Source organism: Fukomys damarensis, unplaced genomic scaffold (genome assembly GCF_012274545.1).
Source record: "Fukomys damarensis isolate Sample0158 unplaced genomic scaffold, DMR_v1.0_HiC HiC_scaffold_22, whole genome shotgun sequence".
Taxonomy (NCBI): Eukaryota; Metazoa; Chordata; class Mammalia; order Rodentia; family Bathyergidae; genus Fukomys; species Fukomys damarensis.
In genome coordinates, this window is record NW_022900934.1 from 15728129 (window position 1) to 15742634 (window position 14506).

The 14506-nt window shown below is 47.2% G+C and overlaps 1 protein-coding gene across 1 annotated transcript in view; it reads left to right on the forward strand.

Moving 5' to 3' along the window:
* Jph2 (junctophilin 2) overlaps window positions 1-14506 on the forward strand; it is a 69292-nt gene that overhangs the window by 8041 nt on the left and 46745 nt on the right. Inside the window, exon 2 of the mRNA XM_010631507.2 lies at window positions 14419-14503. Coding sequence (XP_010629809.1) covers window positions 14419-14503 — 85 coding nt within the window. The remainder of the gene's footprint in view (window positions 1-14418; window positions 14504-14506) is intronic.

The window sequence follows — 14506 nt, forward strand, 5'->3', positions numbered from 1 at the left end:
ACCCCAAAAAAAAAAAAAAAAAAAAAAAAAAAAAAAAAATGGAAACAAACATAAAACAACATTTCCCTTCCTATATTCAGTCTTGGCCCTTTTCTCCCTTATTCTGTCTTGCTGAGAGAATTAAATGATGCACTGCTATGTATAAAGCTCTTGGAATAGAGTTTGTCATGTGTTCAAGCTTTTATTACAACCATTGTATTTTGAAAAGATAAGACTTTTATGTTTATCTCTGGGTCCAGGTTATTCCTCCTGCCCAAAACTAATGACTTAGGCTCATTTCAGTCCAATAGACTCTGAACATGGGAGCTCAGTCACTGCTCCATGACAGAGGACTGAGTGGTACTTGGTGTCACATTTTCTCAACCTGTGATATGTGTTCCTCACATAGCTGAGCATGAAGGAAGTTAACTTTCATATTTATTTCCTCCCCAAAGGAATGTGTTTTGTGTTAATCTATTTATTTTTGTACTCATATTACACTGTCTTCATGGTAGCTTTACAGTAAGGCTTAAAATCAGATAGAGAAAAATCTTCTAACTTCTCTCTTCCTGTTCAAGATTCAATATTCTAGATAGCTTCTATTTCCATATATAGTATAAGATCAGCATGTCAGTTTTTTACCAAAAAATCCTTTTGGGGTTTTGATTACAGTGGCATTAGATCTATAGATGTGTTTGGGAGAATGGATATCATGTAGTAGTGAGTCTTTTGATCCATGAACATGGTATAGATCCTGATTTATTTAGGTCTTCTTTAATGTCACTCAGCAATGCTTTGGAGTTTTCAGTGACTCACACATATTTTGCTTTTTTTTTTTAATTATTTCATAAATGGCATTTTAGATTTCATTTTACCAATTGTTCATTGCTAGTTTACAGAAAAAATATAATAGTGACTTTGAATTATTTTAACTTCTTCAATTAATTGTTTAATTCTAGTGGGGTGTTTTTTGGTTTTCAGATTTACAAATTTATTTAATTTAAAAAATTTTGACTGCTATCAAAAATAAAACGTAGATGTCCTAAGAGAATATGATATTAAAGGGACACACGTGGTACTTATTAAAAGAAGACATTTGGGGCCTTAGAATAGCCAGATAGAGTTCAAATCACGGCTCTGCCACTTCTTAAATATGGCATCTGGGCAAATATTTCCTTTTTCCACTAGGAGTGTTAAAACCTTTCTCAAGATATAATTGAGACAATGAAAATGAGATCATATATATAAAGCACGTAGCATAATGCTTAGCACATAGAAAATGACAAAATATTTTCTATTCTTTCTTTCTTTTCTTCATATCCCTAAAGGGAAATTAATTCAGAATGGCCTGAACTATAGCTGTCCTTGACTTTGAGATAATATTTGAGCCCTAAAACTAGCTTTTGACTTTGGAACAGTTAAAAAGCCAAGATGTTGAGTGCTTTGTTCTCTCCTTGTGTCCTGCCAGCATGGATAGAACCCACACCAGGCATGATTCCATTTCGAATGTAGAATCAGCATAATTTAACCTCATCTTAAAAATCTCATGTCCCAGTTCACAGCCAGGGATCAGCATGGCAGTGGGCTGTGCTGCAGTTTCAGCAGCTTCTTGGCTTTATCTGGAGACCCTAGGGCAGGCAGAGCGCCCCTCAGCAAGACCGGAAAGTACAGTCTTTCCTCTCTGTGAACAGATCTCTGTAGATACATCCTGTCCAAGGCAGGCCCTTGGGATTCATGAAGCTTGCTTGTTTCCAGGACCTTCTAATTCCAGGCCCCTCACAGCTGTTCTCTGGGCCAGCTCTTGCCTGCCACACCCTAGGGAGGAATGTCTAGTCTCATTTCGTGAGGGCTCTGGCTGAGACTATGGGCTGAGGGGGACAGGCTTGCTTCCTGCAGTGGAGGAGAGGGATGTCCTTGTTCCCTCCTATCCCTTCCCATGCTGGGGCCCCAGACAAGGTGGGCAGTGAGGTCTGGTCCTCCTTAGTCCTATGTGACTTCCACTCCCTATTTAAGGGTCAGTCCAGATGTGTGCCCAGCACAGTCTACAGAGCAATCCCGGAGCATGAGAGACAACTCTAGGATGCTTCCCTGCCAGCCAGTGTGAGCACCTTGTTCCTGCAAGCTTTTGCTGGCTGCACATTGTTGCCTGTGGTGTGGAGAGGGGCCACACGCCTAGACCTGAGGCAAACACAGCCTGAAAGATACTTTCTGGCATGTGCCAAGCTCTCACTGCTTTCATTTTTTTTGGAACCAGGGATCGAACTCGGGCCCTTGAGCTTGAAAGGCAGGCAGCAGAACCACTGAGCTAAATCCCTGGCTCACTGCTTTCATTTTTAATTAAGTTGGAATCCTCAATGTATATCTTCTTAACTACACAGTCAAATTGAACACCTTCAGTGGCAGACAGTGAGACTTACAGAAATGTCATGATATCATCTACATAATGTCTCTGCCAGGAAGGCATGGAGGGGGGTATTTTGTCCAGCACTGTGTGGGCCATGGTAAACTTTTGGCTTTCATTCTGAGAAAAATGGGGGCCATAAAAGTGATAGGACTTGACTTGGTTTAAAGGGATTCCTTCATTTAGTGGCTTCCTTTAGCTACTGTGTCTCAAAGAGACCGGGGCTGGGGTAGAGACTGTGTTGAGAATAAGTAGCAAGTTTATTGCAATAATATAGGTGATAGATGGTGGTGGCTTGGACCTTCGTCTTGCAGCCATCAAGACGGTAAGAAAGGATATTTGAAGGAGGAACTGATAGATCTTGCTGATAGATTGGATAGGAGTGAGAGGAAGGGGGTTAAGCATGGTCCCAGGGTTGGTGTGAACTGTGGAAGAAGGTCGAGGCTGTGAACTGAGATTGGACGAGGGTTTAAGGAGGGAAGTCAGGTGTCCAGTGTAGGACACCATGTTGAATCATGCCTGTTGGACAGGCCCCTGTACACAGGCAGGGGCCTCTTTCCGAACCCAGACCCTCACCCCTCCACACACCCACTGGATTCTGGTTTCCAAGGTCCTCAGAGTTGCTGGCAGCCCTCAGGGTGCGGAGCTTACCCAGGGCCTGGCAATGGGGCATCCACTCAGGCCTCAGGCCCAGGCTGTCAGCACCTGGGCCATGTCACCCGGTTAATCCTCAGCTTCTTGTGTGAACTGTGGGGTGTCATCCGGGGCAGCAGACTCTGGCTGTGGGGTGGTGGAGCCCTGCAGGATAAGAGGAGTTGTCATTCACCCACTGCAACCTGACCCTGCTCCCGAGAGCTGTCACAAATGCCACCAGCTACTCCGCTTTGGATTGTCTCTTGGCGATCCCAGGAAATCAGAGACCATGGAGCTTTGACAGACGGCAACATTTGGAAGCCATGAGAAGGGACTTTGGTGCCAGCCTCGTAGGCGAGCCAGAGAGCAAGGGCCTGGGATTGTAATGGGAAAATAATGCAGTCCAACTGCTCACCAAAGGGACTATTATTTATGAGTCCATGCAGTGTAGTACAATAAAGGTACACTTATCTACTCTCATTAGGGAAAGGAACCTAAGATGCTTTAAGTGAACAAAAGCCATTTAACAAATAGGTCTTGAGTGTCTACTATGTGCCGATTCTCAGACATGGGGTGATGGTAGAGTGATAAATGGCAAACCTTTCAGTCCAGAAGTGTAATGTGCACATCTGTGCGTAGAGGAAGACCTGGAAGGACTTGTATTGTTAACAATGTTACCCTTGGAGATAGTGCAAAGGTCTTTTTTTAATGTTCCCATCTACTTGAAGTTTTTTGTAATGAGCATATATATGACTTTTGCCATTTTGAAAAGTGCTTCCTTCCCAACTCACAAACAATATTTACTTATTTACTTGGTTTTGTTTGAGATAGGGTCTCACTATGTGGTTCAAGGTAGCCTTGAGCTCACTATGTAGCCCAGGCTGGCCTCAAACTCATGGCAATCCTCCTGCCTCAGCCTCCTGAGTGCTGGGATTACAGGCGTGCACCACCAGGCCAGGCACAAACTATTTATATTTAGATATAATAAAAACTCTCGAAGGTGTTTAAAAAGTTTAGTGTTTCCCAGAATCCCAAATAGCCCACCTTTGTCCCTTCCCATTCTGAATACTCAGCTCCTCAAGGTAGCGCAGGACAGAGAAAGCAGGTGAGGCAGGGAATCTACTCTCTAATCCCAGCTGAGCTACTGTCTGCAGTGTAACCTTGGGCAGGTCTCTCATCTCTCTGAACTTCTCATTGGTACAAGAGGACCGGACTACATTCTTAAATGTAAATTCACTTTTTCTCACATGCAACGCTAACTTTCTGGCTGTGGCTACCTGGAGACACGGTGAGAGGAGACTGTGAGGTTGTGTAAGGAGTTAGCACCATGATCAATTAGCACAGGGTGGGGAAGGGGTGATCCATGTTACAGATTACTTGTGCCCTTGGACTAGATGATCTGCAAGTTCTGCTCCAGTTAGATTCTCACTTCCAGAGTTGTGTTTGTTAGCACCTGTGTTTCACATCTGCAGACACTAGGAACATGGCAGTCCATACTATTATGGGCTACTAAAACCAGCCCCTTCTGGCTCATAAGAGCCCACCATGACATTTTCAGGAAAATTTCAAATTATCTGTTCAACCCTTGGAAGCCTGACCAGCCAGAGTGGGAATATTCATGTAGTGGACATTGGCTAATTGACCCAGGTTGGTTTTATCTGAAGTGCTAGTTTGCCAGTATACCACTGAATATTGTGCTAATGTGAAATGTCCTTCTCACCCAACCTTCTTGGTTGACCTGGAACTGTCCTGGTGTTAGCACTGAAAATCTCATATCCTGGGAAACCCTTTAGCTTCAAGTAAACTTGGAGAACCCTCACCCTAGGGTTCACTGAACGGTAGGGGAGACCATGCTGTGGTGGGCAGAAGAACAAATGAATGCAAAGGTTGGACAGAGGGAATGGAGCATATCAAGTTCTAGAAACAACCAGAGCCCAGAGAGAGAACTGGACACGTTGGCGGAACCCAGATCCTGTGAGCTTTGTGGGTCACACTGAAGTCTGATAGCTTCTTGTTACCCCCCTCAGGATCCAGATCCTCTTTTTCCTAACTGCTAGGAGTGCGAGCTGCCGATAGCTCCCTGCTGAGCATTGCTTTCTGTGGATGGGAGCTGGCTCATCCATAGCCAGCACAGGAGTACAGAGACCTGGCTCTGTGCTGTGATGTGTGATGACTCTGAAGGACTATACCAGCGTAAGAGATCCTGTGGCATCAGTTGAGGCCTCTGTTGATGATGTCCAACTTCTTCCACTACCAGATCCTACCTCCTTCCTCACAGGCATTCTTGAGAGTTCTCTTCCAAATCCCTGCACACAATCTCAGTCCAACTCTGTGCCCCAGAGAAGACTGTCAAGGGGGGTTAAAGCCAAGACTGGATTAGTCCCCTCTGCTTAGGACAATGATGGTGAACCTTGTAGAGCTTTCAATGATAACAAAAATCTGACTGTGGCATGCAAACCATAGGTTTGTCACCACTGGCTTAGGAGCAGCTATATAGTGTCACTGATGTGGGCCTGTGTGTTCACCACAATATGCATGGCTTGTTGACTTGGTCTGACCTCGGTGTACTTTGGACAAGAGCCACTAACCTGTGGATTCTCTGATGCTCACTCCACGTTTGCTAGGCTCTATCTTAAACCCTGTCTGAAACTGGTTGATGACACTTCCTTGGGCCTGTCCTAGAGTCTCATGCTACCTTCTGGGATTACATAGGAAGACCTGAGGAACAATCAGGGATGGCTGCTAGAATAGACAAGATACAAACAAGGAAGGAGAAGTGACAAATGTCTCAGGCAATGAGAGTTTGAAGAAGGGGAAGTGGTGTCCTGAGGACATAGCATTAACATTGGGGTGCAGAAGACATGGGCAGACCAGGCTGGCAAGGTGAGTTAGGGCAGGTCATGGAGGGATTGGACCGGTAGGACATCCAGAGGCCATGGGGCCCCCTGGAAAGCTATTCCATTCCTCTCTTTCTGCCTCTGGTCAGTTCCCCAGACAGTGACAGTCCAACCTGAGATAGTTTCCTAGAAATAGAAAAGTATCACTGGCCGGATTGGGTGATCTTCTCCGTGACGATTCTGTCGCATGAGATGGCACACAGGTCTTTTTCCTGTCTCAGAGTGGATTTTAGATCTCCTTAACCTTCCCTTGGAGTTTGGAAATGGTTGTGCTTTCTTCAATTTGAGTGGGAACCTCCAAGTCTTTAATTTGGCAGGGATAATCTCAAATTCTTAGAGGGACAAACATTTGTCAGGACACTTGGATGTGACTGCCAGCCATTGTCACACTGTCATTATGAGCAAGTCCTTTAGATTCTTATTTTCAGTTTTTCCGACTTTAAAATTACAATCATGATACTTACATCCGTTAAGTTTTTTTTTTTTTTGGCTTTCAATCTTCAGGTAACTGAAAACTCCAAATGACTTAAACCAGCACTTTCCAATAGAAATATAATGTGAGCTATATATGTAATTAAAATTTTTCTGGTAGACACATTTTAAAAGGTACAATTAATTTTAATAACATTTTATTAAACTCATTACCCAAAATATTATCACTTGTGTGTGCAATCAATATATAATTATTGAGATACTTTATCACAGATATTAAGTCGATTAATTATTTTACAGTCTACCAGCTGGGAGCAGCCATGTGTGAAGGACATCCACTAACAGGTTTTTACAGCAGGAATGGAGTGGGCTGGTTAGTTGGAGGTCAGAAGAGTGGTTTTCTGCTCTCATCCCAGCTGCATATGGGAATCATCTGAGGGGCTTCTATCAGTCAGCTCTACTCTCTCCCCTCCCCTCCTGCTTCTGATACCCGCTGGAACCCACAGCCTCACACCTGCTGGGTGACACTCTGACACTAAGCCACATACCTAGCCCTGTTAGTCAACTTGTCATCACTATAATGAAATACATGAAGCAGGCTATTTATAAAGAAAAAAGTGGGATTCTTTTCTTGTTCTTTCTGTTTGTTTATAGCTAACAGTTTTGGAAGTTCAAAGTCCAAGGCTGGGCAGTACCATTGATTGGGCTTCCAGTGAGTGCCACACATTATGGTGGAGAGTGTGTGTAAAGAGCTTACAGGAGGTTAGAGACAGAGGCTAGGGCCTGAGAGTCCCTTCTGAGGGCACCCCCCCCCGCACCCCAGTGACCTCTCTAAAGATTGTTCCATGTCCCAAAAGCGCTACTGTGAGGACAATAGCTTTAATCCCTTGGGGGCACCACTGAATCATATTCAAACCCTATCAGTGCTTTCAAAGCAGCAGTGCTCATGCCCAATTAAATCATAATCTCTGACCAGGAAGGTGGATCTTGTCCTATAGAGTTGACTTCCAAAAACTATCTGCAGTGTGTGTTTAGGGATGTAAAGGCAGATGAACAGAGTGGAACAGTTTTTTCCTCCCAGGGTAAAAGGACTGAGGCTTCTTCCTGAGTGGAGAGGGCTAGCAAAACCTAGGGATTCCAAGTGTGCTCTCTGACAGGCAACCACACCGAGGCAGAAAATTGGAGCTGGTCTCCTTGTGACCCTCTGTGTTCTCTCTGTCCTTCCTGGCTCTTTTTCATCTTTACAGTTAATCCTTCCTGGGCCAGCTTTTCTGAGTAAAGACTGACCTGCCAAAATGCTAGCCTTTCGGGGCTGGGGGTGCACCTCAGTGGTACAGCACTTGCCTAGCAGGGGCAAGGCCCTGGGTTCCATCCCCAGCACCAAAAAAAAAAATAGACTGACCTGCCAAAATGCTAGCCTTTCGGGGCTGGGGGTGCACCTCAGTGGTACAGCACTTGCCTAGCAGGGGCAAGGCCCTGGGTTCCATCCCCAGCAAAAAAAAAAAAAAAAAAAAAAAAAAGCAGCTAGTCCCGCAGTCTTTCTGGAGCACTGCTTGTGTGGCAGCATTTGTGTCCCTTACATAGTTCACTTATCTTCAGTTAACCACACTTCCCCTCCATGCCACAGAAGACCAGGACCATCTCCTCTCTCTTGGACTGCTGTACATGCTAGGCAATTGCTCTACCTCTGAGCTACAGCCCCAGGCCTAAATCCACGGTATCATATTCTGTACTAAACCAGGAAAGCATATTTAGGTTTTATTAAACTCAATTTTCTGTCTCAGGAATATGTATTTACTCTTGTTACAGCTTTGACCAGTTTTAAACAGACCTCAGTAACTCCCAGGATTTTATCTGTTGAATCTAGATCTGAACATGGCTGGTGGCCACTGCTACCCACTTCTAAGCACCTATTTCAATCTGTGTCGGCAGGGAAGAGATGTGTTTCCTGTCCATGGAAAGACATAAAGTGTCACTGAGGAAAAGATAGTCACCAGTTCATCCTGTGTTTACTGAGGGCGTCTTTGGGCCTGGGAACTGAGCTGCTGGTACCACAGTCAGAAGACGCTAGCATGGCTTCCTCCCTCTTGGGAGCCAAAGCCAGGGACGAAGCTTCACAGCAAACAAATGATTGTAATCACTATTTAACTGCATGTGGGGAAAGTGCTACGAAGGGGTCAGGACTGCAGTTGGTTGTTTCTGGCAGTACTCCAGGGAGGGGGATCGGATCAAGACTTCTTCCTGGATAAAGTCCCATTTAAGTTGAACTTGACTCAACTAACGTTGGCTAGGGGGAGAGGGGGAAGAGCATACTGAGAAAATGAGAAACCTGCGCTAAGGCGAGTGTGACTAGAGCACAGTTCAGGATGAGGCAGGAGAGGCAGACAGGGGCCGTCAGTGCCAGGCAGCATGGGCTGCTGGGATCTTGGGTTTTTGCCTGGAGAAAATGGGATGCCCAATGGGGATCACAAGGCCAAGCAAGGGGCAGCCCGGCACTGCCAGAGGAGGAACTGCTTCTGCTGAGGGCCCCTCCCAGCCAGGTGGCTGTGGGCAGGCTCCTCCTCGTGTCCCTCCTCGGGCTGCGCTCCTCCTGTCCCCAGGGAGGACTCTATGGTCTTAGAGAGACAGGCCTGGAGAGACGGCCCCACTTGATTTCTCCCCCTCCCAGGGACCTGTCACTCCAAGCCTCTCCTGATGTCTGTGCCTCTTGCCACCTGTTTGTAAGTTTCCTAATATAGCCTGGCCGTTTCCTTCTCAACTGGGGCCAAGAGCCGCTCTCTGTTGCAATCTCAGTTTCCCTTGGGCTTAAAGAGACCACGTCAGCCCATCTCATGCCAAATTTCAGCTCACGTCAGGTTGGTTGATTTAACTTCACGAACTTCTCCACCCCAGAGATTGGATGTCTCTTCTCTCTCCCCTTGCTCACTATCTCTGTTCTATTGTTCATTTTTTCCTTCCATGATTTTTCTTCCTTCTTCTGAGAAGGGGGAGCAGTATCGCTAGGCATGCATGAGACTTGTGCATTATCCTCTCGAGCGAGTCCTTCGTCCTTAGTTTCTTCCTGTCTGGGAAACTGGAACCATCAAATACCTCTCCAGGCATTTTCACAGAGCTGTGTTCAGATGGATAAAACAGAGACAGAATAGACAGCTGTGGAACGCACGCTGTTCATTCACGTCTCCCACAAACACCGAGTACCTGCATGGCGCTGTCCTAGGCACTGAGGATACCACAGAGAACAGAACAGAGGGGGAGGGATCCTGCCTTGTGGAGCTTGTGCAACAGTGGGGGAGGTGGTTAATAAAATATATGTCGTGTCAATAAAATATATTACATATGCTGTGAAGAAGAACACAGCAAAGAAGGGAGATGGAAAACTTTGGGGATTATCACGTTAAACTTGTGATTGAGGCAACTTTCACTGAGAAGATGAGTAAAGGCTTGAAAATAGCAAGAGGGAGAGGCATGTAGGTTTCTGAGAAAGAGCGTTCCAGGCAGAGCGATGGGCAAATGCCAAGGTCCCAAGCAGGACCACTGCTGGTGTGTGGGTGGAACGGGCAAGAGGCTTCCGTGCCTAGAGTGGCGGGAGGGAAAGGAGAATGTGAGTAGATAAGGACAGCAGAGTGACGGAGGGGAGACGAAGCAGGACCCCGCGGGTCACGCAGGAGTTGAGCTTCTACTCTGAGGGAGAAGAACAGAGCTGTGAGCTGACTTACCAGCAGCTAGAGCAGGGCCCCTCGGATTGCTGTTAGGAACATCTGGGAGGGGCAAGGGCAGGACCGTGAGGCCAGCGTGGCAGCTATTAGGAAAATCTGGGTAAGAGAGAACGGTGGCTCTGACCACCAGTCCAACAGAGGATGCTGAGCCGTGGCTGGATTCTAGGTGTAAGATGTCCTGATAGATATTTGCAGAACACCAGATGGAGTGGTTTTATTTTTTCAAAAAGCATAGTCATATATTAATTATTTATTTTTTAAAAAATCAACTTTATGAAGGTGTAATTTCCATACAACAAAATACATTTTAAGGGACATTCTTGGCAGATGTATTTGTCCGTGTAAACAAATACCAGTTCCACGGAGACACAATGTTGTTGCACAGTTGGCCCCTGGCAACCACAGACCCCTTGCCACGTCAGTGAGCTTTTTCTAGATTTTGGTGTCATTAGAATCACACAGTCTGTGCTCTTCTGTCTCTGGCTTCGCTGACTGGGCACAATCTTGAGGCCCATTCCTGTGGGGTGTCAGAGTAGTCCTCCTTGTAATTGCGACAGGTACCCCCTCGGGTGGCTGCACTGCAGTTCGTCCGTGTGCCAGGATGTTGGGTTGTTTTTTCCCTTTATTGCTGCGTCATTTTTAATCCTCAAGAAAACCCTGGAAGGTGGGTACTATTTTCCAGGTGAGGAAACTGAGGAAAACAAAACAAAACAAAACAAAAGACTTGTCCAGGCTTCCATAGCTTAGAAGTCATGTTCCACTCTGTCCCTTGTTTTCTACCCAATGGGATCACGTGAGTGAGTGGGGAAATGGGAAAGTTTGCTCTCCATCTCCCATTTTCTCATTTTGGGTACCACGTTCTCAGTTCTCTGCTCACTGCACCTGCCACACAATCCCATGTCACAGCCTGAACTGGGTCTTAGTTCAAACCCCACTTCTGCTCCTCCCTTGGTCTTAACACTTTGGACACATGCTTTCTACACATCCATCGGCCCATGCAAGAGAGGTTCTGTTTTCACCTTTCTCCAGGAGATCCCCAGGTTCTCACACCACTTTTCATTGGCCAGTATGTAGCAGACACTCAATGACCATTGGTTTTCCATGGCTGCTCACTGTAGGGAGGTGAGCACTGAGGTCTCTCTCGCTCCTAGCTGCTTCTGCCTGCTGGATGGAGCTGCTGGAAGCAAGGGGGACTCTCCCCACAATTAATCCATGTTTCTGGTGGTGACAAGCAAGGATTAGCTAGTTGATGCTTCTAATAGCACCAGTATTAAGAACCACTGGCTCAAGCATGAGTCTTGGTAGAAGACAGTTTGGATCCTGCTTCCTTGGTCAAAGTGCTCAACTCTCAGACCATCTGCTTCTTCTCCTGGACTTGAGTATAATCAGGGACTTATTTCACAGGAGTGCTCAGAGGTTTAAGTGAGCCCTCAGCACTGTACATGATCCTTCACGGGGCTCTTAGGCAGAAAGGGCCAGGCCAGGGTAGCAGAGGTCTGGAGCTAGAGTACCCCATGCTGAGAGGGACCAGGCAGGGCGAGACACCTGGACATGTATTGCCCCCAGAGTCACAGTGCCCCAGTGCCCACTAGCTCAGCATTAGTTCACACCCTAGAGAGCACCCCACCCCATGTATCATTGACAGCCAGGGCAAGAAGGCCTCAGGAAAGGGAGTTGCCCAAGATCACTCAATGTGATAGAGTTTCCAGAAAGGTCAGCCAGTCATTCAGGAGAGATTAACAGAGCACCTCTAGGTGCCAAGCACTGCTCCAGGTTCTGGGGTTGCCTCAGAGAACAAAAGAGAACCGACCTCTGACCTCCTGCAGTTTCCATTTAGGCATGGGGAGAAAAGCAAGAAAGGCAGTAAGAGGGGATACAACTTGAGTGGGGGGCTCAATCAGGGAGAGAGGTTGTGGGGAGTGCAGGAAAGACTGCAGTTTTAAAGAGGGTGGTCTGGCAGGCCCCATTAGGTAACAACGTGAAGGGTAACTGGAGGAAAAGAGTCTCAGGTGGCTGGGAACAGCCCATGCCAAGGCCTAGGGGACAGCAGCCTGTTGGGTTGAGCCTGGGCTCTTCCCTGGTTGGCTGGTTCTGCTGCCCAGCCGAACACTGTGTTGGGAAGATGGCCACTTAGTTAGTTCTCCATTACTACAGAATGAATACCTGTGAAAATGACTTATAGAGAGGAAAGGCTGATCTGGGCCCTTGGCCAGTGGTCCATGATCAGTTGGCCCTGTTGCCTGTTAGGCTTGTGGTGAGGCAGCTCATCACGGAAGCAGTTTGTGGTAGAGCAGAGCTGGGGAGTGAGAGAGAGGAGGGGACCAGGATCCCACAGTCTCCACTGAGGAACCCCAAAGACCTGAAGACCTTCTCCTCCACCTCTTAAATGTTCCATGCTGGGAACCAAGATGTCACAGATATTTGGGGGACTCTAAGATCCAAACTACAGCAAAGATCATTTAGTTTTCTTTAGCCAAGGGAAAGGATCAGTGTGTGTTTAAAAGAAAGGCTGAAGGTTATATCCCTGTGCTGTTCTACCCACCGAGAGAGGGCTTTCAGGGCTGCTGTAGGAAAGAGGGTGGGGCAGGGGGGCGTGTGCATGTGTACGTGTGTGTGTGTGTGTGTGTGTGTGTGTGTGTGTGTGTGTGTGTTGAAAGGTGTGGCTGTGTGACATCTACCTCTAGGCTAACATCTGCAGCAGCAGAAAGGGGATTCGGCACATGTTTTAGGGAGTCACCTGGACATATGCGGCAGTGAAGAAACCACAGATGATGGAACTGTCCAGGGAGAATGAGGCATGGCTTGGGATGGAGCCCTTGGAAAGAACCGCCCAGAAGGCTGGGGCTGTAGTGTGAAGTCTTCTGCAGCTTGTTCATACAACTCGGGTGATCTCACACTGGAACAACCGTGTAGAATCACAGAATCACATGCATATCTTATCTTTCAGTTTTTCAGAGATACTAACTTATGTAAACCTCAGAAAACACTAAGAGGTAAGAGGTAATTGTCATCCCTGACAGAGGAGGAAGTTGAGGCACAGGGAGAGTTAAGCCAGTTGCCCGAGGTCACACAGCTAGTGAGGGCAGAAGCAGGATTTGGAGTCTGTGCTCCTTTCTGCATTGACTCTACTCACATGAGACTTGAGCGGCTACTAACACAAGCTGTCCTGTTCCCGGGAGCTCAGGTACCTGTGTCCGTGCAGGACCTGTACACATCACCATCCTGCATATGCATGGTCTTGTGTGGTCCCAGTTTCACTGATGCCCACACCTCACACGCTCAGCTCAAGTGCTTCCTATACTTTGTGCCATGACACACAGAGAGCCGTTCACTCAACCTCATAAACATCCATGATGTCACCTTCATGGGACTGTAGGCACGCCCCATCATGAGTGCTGCACACTCATGATCTCATTCAGTCAAAAGCCACTGATGTGTGTGCCCACTGATCTCTTACACACATAATCTTACACAAATATTCTCACAAGCTCATGCTTTCCCACTCACACTATGCAAATTTGCTATCTGACCTGTTCATGGCCTTGATCATTCACATCCCCTTGCACACTTGTGTAGCTGTGCATGTGTACTTAACCTCATGTAGTAAGACAGAGGGCCTTGCTTGTTCACACTGCGTTGCACTCTTCAGTCTTGCACGCTCATGCAGTTCTACCTGTCTTTGTACAATGAAGACCTTGAATGCTCTCATAACTTTACGCTATGTCCTACTGTGCCTCGCTCACATGGACTCAGACACCCTCTGTGCACACACTGCCTTGCATACCCCCCACCTGCAAACTGTCATGCTATTGCACAATCCTGTCTTGTCCGCTCATGTCCGTGCAGTTATGCTCTTCAGTGTGATCCAAGCTCCGTTCACACACACATCTGAATTCAGAACCTCATCTGTTCAGATAACTTCACACTTTAACACTCTGATTCACACACTTCGCTCCATCTTGCATACTTGTGACCCCAGCATGTTCTCTGGAAATAGTCACACCACTTGGCAAACTCCCTCTGGCTTGTCCCCTCTTGCGCTAGCACACTCCTTTAACCTCATTCTTCCCCGGAGCCTCCATTATACAACTTCACACCCCGATGACGGGATTCACAGACTCCTTGCTTGTACATCTGTGATCCTGCCGTGTTCCCACTAGGAGACAGTCACACCACTGCACAGACTGGCCTGGCTTGCTCACTCTGCTTGTGTTCTCCCACACTCGAAACCTCAAGGACTCCCCAAAACGTGCACTCTGCCACTCATGGCCTGGCCGGCTCCAGCGCTTGCACACACTCTGGTCACTGCCCACGCCAGCCCGGTGGTGCCCCGCACTGACGCGCCCTTTCCCGCCCGCAGGGACGTACCAAGGCCAGTTCACCAACGGCATGCGCCACGGCTACGGGGTGCGCCAGAGCGTGCCCTACGGCATAGCCGTGGTGGTGCG